The sequence below is a fragment of the Schistocerca gregaria genome, chromosome X (assembly GCF_023897955.1).
Source record: "Schistocerca gregaria isolate iqSchGreg1 chromosome X, iqSchGreg1.2, whole genome shotgun sequence".
Lineage (NCBI taxonomy): Eukaryota > Metazoa > Arthropoda > Insecta > Orthoptera > Acrididae > Schistocerca > Schistocerca gregaria.
Window position 1 is genome coordinate 757405887 of NC_064931.1, and position 13351 is coordinate 757419237.

The 13351-nt window shown below is 38.0% G+C and overlaps 1 protein-coding gene across 7 annotated transcripts in view; it reads right to left on the reverse strand.

The window, feature by feature from the left end:
- The window catches only part of LOC126298727 (syndetin), a 144418-nt gene that overhangs the window by 110242 nt on the left and 20825 nt on the right, over nt 1–13351 (reverse strand). For all 7 annotated transcript variants that reach the window (XR_007552660.1, XR_007552661.1, XR_007552659.1 and 4 more), the window contains 3 exons: nt 10014–10191; nt 7030–7218; nt 2422–2640 (listed from right to left, as the gene is read on the reverse strand). Coding sequence is in view for 4 of the 7 variants with exons in the window: in XM_049990166.1 (XP_049846123.1) it covers nt 2422–2640; nt 7030–7218; nt 10014–10191 (586 nt within the window). In the remaining 3 variants the exon portion in view is untranslated. The remainder of the gene's footprint in view (nt 1–2421; nt 2641–7029; nt 7219–10013; nt 10192–13351) is intronic.

Below are 13351 nucleotides of genomic sequence, written 5' to 3' on the forward strand. Positions count from 1 at the left end.
ATAGATAAGAATGGTATTATGACATCTCTGGGAATGTTCTAAGCCATAAATATACCAATCACTGTTGCTGTTGTGTGGAACAGTCATCAGGTCATCTGAACGCAGTTTTATCAGTGACAATAATGGTTCTGAGCACTATGGGACTTAACATTTATGGTCATCAGTCCCCTAGAACTTAGAACTACTTAAACTTAACTAACCTAGGACATCACACAACACCCATTCATCACGAGGCAGAGAAAATCCCTGACCCCGCCGAGAATCGAACTCTGGAACCCGGGCGCGGGAAGCGAGAATGCTACCGCACGACCACGAGCTGCGGACAGTTACAATAATCACGAATCCAATAGTGTTATACAGATCTAGTGCAATGACAGTATACAGGAGTCCTGAGGAAAAATTATAGCTATTACTATAAGAAAAAATATAGATATTTATAAAGGAGGTTATTTAAGGTTTCTGTTCCCCAATGTTCAGCCAGGTGGAATTTCTCTCACAATAATATTACTACTGCATAAGTTTCAGTTCTCACCAAGGTTGTCGGGAAGTTTCCCTTCGTTGCAAAGCAAATACTAGAACTACAAATCTCCTCCCCCCCCCCCCCCCCCAAAAAAAAAAAAATATTCATAACTGAGATTCTGGGATTCCCTTGCCTCACTGCAAGATTGTCTTCCATTTGGTTGAAAGGCCACTACTCCAACAGTCTGCCCTAGTTTCAGGCATAGTAATAATAAAAATAAAACTCACAAAGTCTCTGCAGAAATGTATCCATTTGGACAATATGACAACGAATGCATATTTTACAAATGACAGATTTATGGTAATGCCGCTGTTTCTCAACTTCTTGCAAGCTAGATGGATGCGAAGAACAGACTTTAACTGTGCAAGAAGAACAATACTTTGACTACAGACAACTGGAAATATGCAGTGTATCTGAAGAGTCTAATTTTACACTGTTCCGTAACTATCAGACAAGCTTCATACAAATTTGGGGATCATTAACTAGTTTTCAGCAGCACATATGGTCACACTGAAAGGAAAAGTACTGCAGATATGTAACACTGGAGAACACCATTGAGGTTTTTTGCACTCATGCCAAAATCTGATGAGACAAATGTACTTATAACAACAGACAGGTTTAAAAATTCAGTACTAAAACAAAAATTCAATATTTTTTCTAAAAATACGTAAGTGCATGCAGACCTACACACAAAAAAATTATTCTACACCAGCTCTTAAAAAATGTTGCTTAAATGAAAGACAGAACTCAATGAAGAAGATATTAAGACGATACTGCAGTTACATAAGGCTCACTTGTCGCTTACCTAAAAAAGGATGAGCCAGACATTATGCAACGCACTAAGATCTTCATCTTATCAATTTTGTTTAAAGTTTCACCAATACAGAGAATTTTAAAAGCTTTGCTCCACTACTGTGAATACCATCTAGATCACTTATTACACACAGGATGTCAGTATTCGGATTATGACAGGAACAATCATTTGCAGCAAAAAATTCTAGTAAACATGGGCTTAAAATGCATACCTTAAGAGCTATGCGCACTACTTCATCTTGGCTACTCTGTAGCAGATCTTTTCTACTGGAGAAGTGCCCACAGCTCTCAAGGTATGCATTTAAGAGCCCATGTTTAATAGATAATTTTTTCTTGTTTTGGACTATCCTACCTCTCTCCAAAACATGGAATGCAAAGAGCTTGCAGTAGCAGAGATTTGTTTCACAGTACTGAGGATGAAAAAGTGTCCATAGCTCTTAAGAAATGCACTTTAGAGCCTATGCTTACTAGACTTTATTCCTTTGTATGTTTGTTCCTGCCATATCCCTCAATATTAGCCATTCCTCCTGGGACACAATATATATTTTTTTCTTGAAATTAGTGACATGTTTTAGCTACTGCCATGATCAGATCCATAACTTTGAACAAAGTCCAGTGACACTTGCAATACAACTATTGCCTCACTTTGGCATCTGGTTTACTGCTATTGACAATGAACTTTATTTCACGTGTTCCACATTCAGAAACTGTTGATGGCAGTAGCCAAAACGAGTCATTAATGTAGTATTATAAACAATATATTAAGTGAGCTAGATGGTATTATTCACAAAAGTTCATAATGACTGCAGGCTCATTTAAGGAATGAAACAGTTTCTCTGTGAGGAATGGTATAAAATCACAGCAACCAATGATAAGAATTTATATGCATCAGTCTTTAGGATGATTCAAGCAGCCAAGGTGGCAGTACACCATATTAACAGGGGTTAAAGAGAAAGAGAAAGAGAAAGAGAAAGAGAGAGAGAGAGAGAGAGAGAGAGAGAGAGAGAGAGAGAGAGAGAGAGATTACACACTTCTTAAGCAGATTTATTTTTCTTTACAATGTTCTGAGGATAATGAAAGTATAATACCTGACACAATAGACGAAAAGGCTTTAGAGAGCTTGAAGCACCTCCAGTTACAAGACTTTCAGTGTTGTCCACACACTGACGTATAACTTCCACAGCTTTATTGTGAATAGCAGAATAGAAGTGCATATGTAACTGATCCATTGCCATCTGTGTTTTTCCTAGTAACTGATACGCTGTCATTACGTTGTTATAAAATTCTGGCTGAAATTTTGCACATACCTGTGAAGAGAGAAAAAATACTGTTTCCATGTCTTTCATTCAATACATCGATAATATTTATTTTAGCAAAAGATTGTACTTAACCATATAATCATTTTACATCATTCTTACACTGGTGTCCAAAATTAAAGCAAATAATGGAAATATTGCTAAGCTGTGTAAATTTTGAAACAAAACAGTATACACAAGTGACAGAAAAGGACAAACAATGTACAGAATACAGAATGTAAACAACTGCAGTATGCATAACAGTAGACAAAAATGTTCTTCATTTTTTCCAGCTTAATGGATTTGCACACACATTCTGACAACTGGTTAATGTGCTCAGTATGGGGTGTGACCACCTCTGGCAGCAATAAAGGCATGACAATGACAGGATATGCTGTGAATGATATCATCAGTCTCATGTTGAGGCAATAACACTTATTCTTCCTGGAGAGCTGTTCACAAGTCTTGCAGAGTGGTTGGTGGATGCTTAGATGATGCAACCTGTTTCCCTGGTGCACCACAGACATGCCCTATGGGATTCAAATCGGGAGAGCAAGCAGGCCACACCATGCATACAATATCTTCCGTTTCCAAGAAAACATCAACTGCTCTTGCTCTATGAGGACAATCATTATCGTCCATCAATATGAAGTCCGGGCCCCACCACCTCACAACAACTGCATATGAGGTCCCAAGATCTCATCAATATACCTGACAGCAGTTAAATACTGCAGATTCACCCATACAATTTCATGAAGAGGTGTTCATGTAATCAATATAATTCCTGCCCACAACATTGCAGACCCAACCTAATATCGGAGTCTTTCCAAGTTATTTTATTATTACTATTATTATTATAAAAACACACTAATTTTTTTTCATTTTCTCATTAAGAAAGTGTAAGTTCCAATGTAGAAGTTTTGTCAACTTTACAAGCTTGGTTGGCAGATACAAAAATCTTTTTTCCATTAACAAACTCTCTGAAAAACACTACATATGGGTGAACATCCATAATAGTTCACAGATCAGCAATACATAATTTCTTTTTACTTTACACAAACAATGAAAGTGCCAAAGTTGTTCTTGAATACATATAAAACCTGCCACCAAAACACTGCTGCAACTAGTGTATCAACAATTTTTACAGTTCTAAGGAGATTATAAGAAATTATACAAAAGTTAATAATGAAGAAATATAACTTTCTGCAGTTTATCACCTATTCCAGATTATCCCCCCCCCCCCTCCTTTTCCCCCTCCCACTATTCCAAAATCAAGAGTGGAGAAATATGGCAAGCAAATACAACTATGCAGTTGTACTGGGTGGGGCAAATAAAAGCGGCCCAGACAAATGGATATGATTGGATGTGAATGTATGCATACAACCACACACAAACAGGATGGAACGACTGCCCATATAGTGGACCAAACCTTGGGGTACATTTGCACAATCTTCTTGCCTGACAGAGTTGTTAGCAGAGGTCAGTCTGGTCATGGCCCTAGCTGGCCATTCAGGTCACCTGATCTGCCAGTGTGTGATTATTTTGTGTGGGAAGCCCTCACATCTAAGGTGTATTACAACAACCCTCATAGTCTTCAAGAACTGAAGCAGAACATTTCGGATGAAACTGCTGCACTTACAGCGGTCCAGCTTCGATCTGGCTTCAGAAACTAGATAACCAGGGCACAAAAGTGCCAAGAGATGACTGGTGATCACTTTCAACATCTGCTATAGTCAGATTGTACTGTATTGCCTTTCTGCTGGTGTTTTTCTTTGTACACTGGAACTCTGTTCTCCAGGAGACTCCTGTATTTTCTTGAATGACCTGAAGGAATTGTGCACCAACAGGAAATTTAAGCATATTACAATTGGCTAAAGAAATGATAGCCCCCATCAAAGTGATTACACACACACACACACACACACACACACACACACACACACACACACACACACACACACACAGAGAGAGAGAGAGAGAGAGAGAGAGAGAGAGAGAGAGAGAGAGAGAGAGAGAGAGAGAGAGACAGAGAGAGAGAGAGAGTTCTTCCAGTTATGTTCACTTCAGTTTCTCAAGAAACAGCCAGAAGTTTTGTCAACTTTACAAGTTTGGCTGGCAGATACAACATTTTTTTTTTCCATTAACAAACTCTCTGAAAAACACTACATACGGGTGAACATCCATAATAGCCCATCACAAACAGACTGAAAATCTCGCCCATTCACAATTACCTCAACTCAGTTCTTCCAAATGTGTCCCTATTATCAACAGAATCCCAATGAAATAATTCAAATTCACACAAGATGCTGCACTGCTTCCATTGTATGTTTCAAATACTTTTCACAACACAGGGACATGTACATCTGTTTATTTACAAATTCACATTGCAATGGCATTCATTTACACAGTTTAGCTAGCAGCAAATAAACTACAAATAGAATAAAACTTTTGATTAAACTAAAATTATTTGGAGGCAAATAATATTTTCCTTTGTTTTATACCCTATTGAGTGATTCAATAATGGACTGTTACATTTGTGATACTACATACTGTTTCTTTTCAATCACTCGAAATATAAGTGGCCATATTTTCTGATTAAAAAAAAATTATGGAATATAGAAAAGCCACAAGGTACGGCAAGTTAAGTTAAACTGGAAATCTTACGGTACCTTCACACTGAAAACCAACTCCAATAAACAAAAACACACAATTGTCATACATTTAGCAAACTTGCAACTTTTCCGAGTTTGACAATCTACAACTTTTGTCAAGTGTTGCAAAATGTTGACAACAGTTTGAAGCTCCTGTAAACACACACACACATTTGGTGTGATTTTATTTATTTCAGAAAAGAAAACTGATTCTGACTGAAGATACATTAGCACTTTGTGCTATAATTCTTGGTATAATGTTATAATTGTTTGTCACAAAAATTAACACAAAAAAGATGTGCATGTTCCAGACCATGAAGTTTTTGTTATAAATACAAACTCATGTACTGGAGGAGCTCTACATTAAACACAGGTAAGGTTTCCAAAATTTTGTCAGAATGACATGAGCACAATTCGAAGAACTCTCAGGGGATAGTAGCACCACATATTCAGTGGAAAGAGAAAATTCAGAGCTGCAGTAACACCGGCAGGACAACTTCTTATAAACCTTCGATTTTTGGCAACAGGTGACAGTTATTCAAGTTCCACGTACTCTCATTGACTATCACTGGCCAGGATTAGTAAAGCTGTGCCAAGTGTGTGCTGGGTTATTGTGAAGATACTCAAGGATTTTGTAAAAGCAAGTACTGGTACTTTTATACATACTTAACACATTAATATGTGCACTTATCAGCACATACTACATATTCAGCTCCTTCCCAGTACCCCATTATCTGAAGACAAGGAACTGAAAGTTACTGTTAAGGTCATATTAACATAGTAGCTGGCGGTTACTTCAACATTTAAGTAAAAATATAAGTTGCTGGACACACTTTAAATAAATGCACCTTCACTCAGATACACTACACCTAGCCAACATTTCCCACCGACAGAAAGAAACCATAATATAAGACCCAAAATGAACATAGAAGATGTCACTACCTCAAACTTAAAATAAAAAGATTGTTAAATTGAAATAATTTATTCATAAAATTATTGAAGCAAAAGAATTTCCTAACTTCAGTTTCTAACAAAAACTAGCTAGTTACTTCTGTGGACCACTCGAGAGTTGCCATCGTATAATCACAAGGAAGAAACATAGCAGACAACATGGCTGTTGAGCCATGCGTTCATACAGCGCAGTCACTCCACGTAAAACACAGCCACCACCTACTCAAGCACCATGTGCTAACACTCCAGTGGCAGCAGCGTAGCAAGAAATGCAGATCATACCACTAGAGTTGACGGAGCCTCACATGATTCACTTGCGTTGTTGCAGCCCAGAAGCGGAGTCATCTAGTGGACTTGCTGGAGTACGAAGCAGGTCTCCTCTCAGTCACAACACTGTTACTGTAATAGTGTTAACAGGATATGAACTTTGGCTACAGACCTGGGTGCAAGTGATTACGCCGAAGTTGTGTTTCACCTCATTTTCAGAATAAACCTTCTAAGTTTTAAGTAATTCCAACTTTCCTTTTGGTAGTTTGTACCTGAGACACAACAATGGCAATGCGCATGCACCAGTCACCCAACTCTGCCGTGGTTTTGCTCACCAACCACAAAACTTCCCTCAACTAGTTTTTCATACTCACAATTTCAGACAACCATTGGCAACAGGTGAAAACTAAGTCAAACTTTGAGATGAAAACAGATGTCAACCAAGTTTATTGGAGTTGGTTTTCGGTGTGAAGGTACCATTACAGTCCTCCTCGAACACAAACTACATATATGTGCAGCCGAAAGTACCTACTTTTGTCAAAGCTCCGTCAAGCTGTTCCTCTGCCATTTCTAAAGTATCCTGTAGCTTTCCACTGAGTGCAGCAACACAGTTAAAATGGCGGTACGTGCATGCAGCTCTTTGACATTCCAGAAGCAAGCTAATAGCTCTGGCATAATTCGCTTCATTCAGCAACTCCTGCAGGCGCTCTTCAGTGCACAGCTGAAACAAATTATTTCATAAAAATGAAATCTGAAACAGAATGAATCAATGTTTCAGAATAAAGCAATGTCACATTCAGCCAAAGGAGGCTCAAAACATCTACCACATAAAGTGATACAAGCCAATGTGAGTGCAAAAAGTAGGTGGACACAAAAATGATTTCAGATCACAGCAGTTAACAGCTATGGTCCAACTTGGAAGTACTGAAAACTAGCAAACCCCGTAGATGGATCAGGAACTGAGAAAGTGGAATGGGAAGATAAAATAAAGTTTGATATGGGAAAAAATCCCAATACTGTGTTAAATATCCTACATGACAATACTTCTCCATAGAAAACAAATGTGCTGGTCATCCAGAAAGTCAGTTCCCAACAGTGCCGAGAGATGGCAGGTTGTGCAGCGCAAATGGTGGTGCCAAACTGCCGCCTCGGAGTCATGATGGCACAGATAAATTCTGGGACAGCATAAGACACGTGATGAAACATGGACTTTTCAATCCTCAGTAGTTTCACTTCCTTCAGTTCTTTCTTCTAACACACAAAGGGACCTCTGACTCCAAAATTTGTGACTCCGTAGTATGTATTATCTATTTTATGATGGCATCAATCCAAGGGATATCTTAAAATAATTGGCTGAGAAGAAGTACGTCAAGACTACTAAAGTAAAATTATGTCAATAGCATCTATTCTAAAAAAGTTAGGTTGGTAATAATACCTATCTGTACAGAAAACATTGATGTGGTGGGGACGGAGCCTACAGATGATTGTAAGTACCCATCTGAAATGCAGTATCAATACTGACTGTGGAATATGATAGCTTTTGTTGACTTTTTTAAATGATTTCACCAAAGATATTCCTGAAATGAAATTCTAAATTCCACGTGAGTCACATTTGAATGACTGTTTTTCAAAAAATTACGCAGGGAATAAATTATGATTCAACAAGTTTATCCTAGGTTGCATTAAAGTCTTCTGGAACTGCAAGGAATAAACACTCATTTCAGCATTTTAAAGACTTTTGGGTAGTTCAACAGCACAAAAGTTTGTGAATTTTAAAAACTTGTATTTACATAATGAAGAACTTGGGCAGCAGGAATTTGACTTAACAGCCGAGGAGTAGCCCAAATGTAGTCCCTATTACTGGAAAGTAGTAATCAGTAACATAGTAATACAATAAATAATGCATTCTGTGCAGCTATCAGCATGAACTTAACCCCATACTTGACCGTGCATTGGTCACCACATGGCAAATCAAAGAGCAGCAATTTGACATGGAATGAATTTTACACGTCCTTGTTGCATAGATGAAGGTACATGAATTCATTATCTATACATAAGTCACAAAATTCCTGAAGATTTTAATGAGCTTATTTAGGAATTATGTGACGTCACTCAATGACACATTCAGATGTGTTTCACAGGACTGATAATTACGCTTTGGAATTCACGAATTTGTCCCGAAATTTATCAGTGTACTCCTGATATTTTTGCATCATGAGTGTAGTCACACTCTAGAGAAAATTATCTTACTCAGTAGTACTATTTTCAGCAAGGAACATGTCAGCTATTAAAGAATGCAACGAGTCACATATAACACTGACAAAGTAAAAAGTTTCCATTGTGCTTCCTTTACCAGTCACACATCAAGTGAAGCATAATATTCCTCTCAAATCATCTTGTTTACATATTAAATTGCATATGTGAAGGACTGAAGCTTATACTGTTCAGAAAGATGGTATTTTCTGTAATTATGATCAATATGATGAGATGCACAATTCATTTGACCGGTAACATGTTCCCAGTTTTCCATGATCTAATCACAATCTTGCTAGGTCCACTGCAATCATAAACGTCTGTCACTGCATAATTATCGATATGCATACAGACTGTTGGCTGCTGCACTTCATTTGAAACAATTTACAATTAGCACTATACTCTGTAACACTCATACATTCCTCATAATTATATTATGCTGTCAGTTGCTACATGTATTTTAGTCTGCTGTTTTACAAAATGGGCAAATACCCAACACATTATCAGTTGCTAGACATTTCACCATTATTCAACAGCTTCCAACACTTACAAGCAATGACCACACCTGGCATACCACTCGGCCATGTCGTTTTCAATACACTCAGCATTCAGCACCTCACCATGTGGAGATTATTAGAGTGAGAATAGCTGTTAAACATACTGAATAAGATAGATCTACAAAGTATGAGAAATCATCAATTGAAGTTATCAAGTACCTATCTAATAATTTATTACTGAACAAGCATACGGTGACAATAATTGGAAGTAAGGAAGATAAGTGTTTCACGTAACATCACCACCAAGATCATCAGACATGGTGCACAAGCTTGGACCAGATAAAGGTGGGGGAAGTAAATTAATGTGGTTTTCTTTTTAAAGGGCAGTCTGAGTATTTGCATACTAATGTACAGAAAGTTCCAGTCGAGAATTACTAAGTATTTGGGAATAAAGCAGATGACACAAGAAAGGCAGAAGTGCTGTGCCGTCATTTGGTACACAAACAGAAGGTACAGAGCATTGCAAACTTTTAGAATGCACTTCCTTTTTCAAACTTGTAGGGAAGAGAGAGAGAGAGAGAGAGAGAGAGAGAGAGAGAGAGAGAGAGAGACACACACACACACACACACACACACACACACACACACACACACACCTGTCTTCCTACACTGTCAAGTCAACTGGGCACAAGTTGGTTTCCCCGAAATGGTAAGAACACCAGTAGAATAAATAAATCAATCAATCAAGATTTTGCACAAAACATACCAATGTTTTTATGGTATTTAATGAATGTAGCAAGCCTCGAAGTGTCTGTTTCTTCCGATAATTGGCAAGAATTCCCAAACTTGTAGTTGTGAACTGTGATTTAGCTCCACTCAAGCTTGTCCTCCCTTCCCGGCAGAGCCTTAGTGCTGCTTGTAACTGCTGCTGAATTTCCAGTATTCTGAGAACAAAAAATATATATACATATATCAGTATCATATTTACTATCACCATACTTTACTCCTTCTCTTCTATTATTATTATTATTATTATTATTATCTGGGCCTCCAGGATATGTTGTTCACTCTCCTACACAGGAGTACAGAAGATATTACTCCCATCAAGTGGAAATCCCTGGAGAGGAGACAACATTCCTTTCACAGAACACCAGCGAGAAAATTTAGAGGTCTGGCACTTGAAGCTGACTATATTTACTGCTAGGTTATTAATGGAAAAATTAAACTAAATGTATGCACATGTCTAAAGTGAGTGCATACTGGGTGTCCTGCAAGACCCACCACAACTACCACCACGACGACGACCACCACCACCATGGGATTAAACCATGTAGACTTTAAGGAGAGATCCCTTTTTGAAAATAATGTCACTAATGATAAGGAATTCCTTGTCCAAATAGCTATATGTAACCAGTGTGCAACCCACCACCACACAAGCAACTCTGGGCATTTCAAATAAAACATTTACTATTGATGCATTCCACGCACAATTTTAAGAACACTTCTGTTCAGTTTAAGGAATTCTGGCACACACTGATATCAAGCCTTTGATGACTCCACCTTTCCGGCCTCACTCTAAAAGTGAGCCAGAGCACTTGGTTCATATTTTTAAATATCAAATAATGATGCCTAACAGTGAATATGATGAAATAGGTGCATACACACCATTTTGTTGAACATCTATAAGATGATGTAGAACAATGAAGTTCTTTTAACATGAACGACTTTCTTGTCTCAAGTGATTACTCGTGGTAAGACTACTGCAGTACCACTGATGTTTTGTTCCAGTACTGAGTCTCATCTGTGATAATTGTTCATGGTTCGTTTATGCACCAGATCCAACACTGTGTTGTCAGAGCTGTTCACTGTACAGTTCTGTACTGGAACGGTGAAAGTGACATTACGAGGGACCATTCGTTTTACAAAAAAAATCAAAATATAGCACCCGACTGTAGGAACAAGGATGATAATATTTTACTAATGACAAAGATAACTCAAAGTGGATGGTAGTTATTTTCATGTTCCATGGATTATTTTGTACAATAAATCATAATGATGGGGAATGAGTGATTTTACATTCACATCACACATTAACTTGTAAATATGGCTACATGCTGAACATTTATAAAGCTATTTTTTAATACGCATGTTTGTTAGTAATTCCTACCTGCCACCTTTAGCACAATACAATAATAGAAATTCTTCTATGGAACAGAAGAAGTTGAAACTTCACAGCAGATAAAAACTGTGTTCCGGACCGAGACATGAACTCAGGCCCTTCGACTTCTGCGGCCAAGCATTCTGCCGACTGAGCTACCCAAGCACAACTCATAGTTTTACTCCCACCAATACCTGATCTACTATCTTCCGAACTTTGGTCCGGCGCTCAGCTTCAATCTGCCAGTAAGTTTCATACCAGCACACACTCCGCAGCAGACAGAAAATTTCCAGAATGAAACATCCCCCAGGCTGTGGCTCATCCATGTCTCTGCAACATCCTTTCTCCCGAGAGTGCTAATCTTACAAGTTTCCCCAGGGGAGCTTCTGTGAAGTTTGGAATGTAGGATACGAGATATTGGCAGAAGTAAAGCTGTATGGACAGGTTGTCAGTCTTGCTTGGGTAGCTCAGTCAGTAGAGCACTTGTCCATGAATGGCATAGGTCCCGAGTTCGAGTCTTGGTCCAGCACATAGTTTTAATCTGCCAGGAAGTTTCACATCAGCGCACATTCTGCTGCTGAGTGAAGATTTCTTTATGGAAGTAATTTTCAAGAAGGAACTTTTTCAGTTTGTTTTTTTAATTTTATTTTCTTGTCTGACAGGCATTTTAAATCACTGGGTAAGTGATCAAAATTTTTTGTTGCAGCACTATGCACCCACTTTTGTGCTAAACACAACCTTAATGTGGAGTAATGAAAGTCATTTTTCATTCTGGTAATCTAATTATGTACATCATTGTCCCTTTTGAACTGTAGCGGATTATTTACAACAAACTTCATGAGGGAATAAATATACTGTGAAGAAGTAGTCAGAATGCTCCATTCCTTAAACAGATTTCCGTAATATCATCATAAATGAAAAACACACATTATTCTTTCAGGACATTTTTGAGCAATGAAGGCTTACTTTCTTAAAGATGAGTTACCCCAGAACATTATTCCAAATGGCATTATTGAATGAAAATTTGCAAAATACGACAGTTTATTGATTTGTCTCTCTCCAAAATTTGCAATGATTCTAAAAAGGGAAACTCCCCATCACCCTCCCTTCAGATTTAATGGTAAGATGGCCCAGTGAATAGCCTGTCGAAAAATTAACACACATCAAGCATGAAAACAGGAAGGAGATGTAAAGAACTATTTTAAAAAAAGCAAAATAGAAACCATGAACACTCCAAGAACAAGAAGTGCCATAGAGAGCAACATGAAACAGTAACCATGTCGTGGGTAAGTGGTCATGGTGTTGGACTGCCAAGCGGTCAAACAGTGAACTCCCTGGTGCCATTTATTTATTCACATCATTATGAACTGTCCATCCCATCATTGAAATATTTGTTCTCTTTCTGTGGCCCTGGCAGTTGTCATACTATACTGTACATTGGTTACAGAATACGAGTCGTATGCAAAGGATATGTTGCTGTCGCAAGTAAATGTAATGAACAGAGAGAGCAGGTGAGACACCACATAGACGTCTCACAGAAATGGAAGAGAGAGAAAAAAAAAGTGTGAACTACATTACCTCAAAGGAATTCGAGAGTCAAGGCTTCAAAAACAGAACCCAACTTAAAAAAATGTTAAAATTATATGTTTTAACAGAGCACAGAGAAACTGTGTGATTGTGAAACTACTGCATTCATTTGTCGCAGTTTATGTGACAAACTATTACATTTTCATCATTTCCTGGGGAATGATCACATTTATTATCAGACAAACACCTATATCGGGCAGGCAAGGAAACATATCTCCCTCACTTACCAGTGGTACAAATTAAGGGTGTCAATAAGAGATTCCTATCATGACACATGTACTGTCACTAATGCCGTGTGACACACCAGATGTGTTTTCTGGTGGAGGATTCGGTTGACTCGTCGCCTTGTCATCAAACGT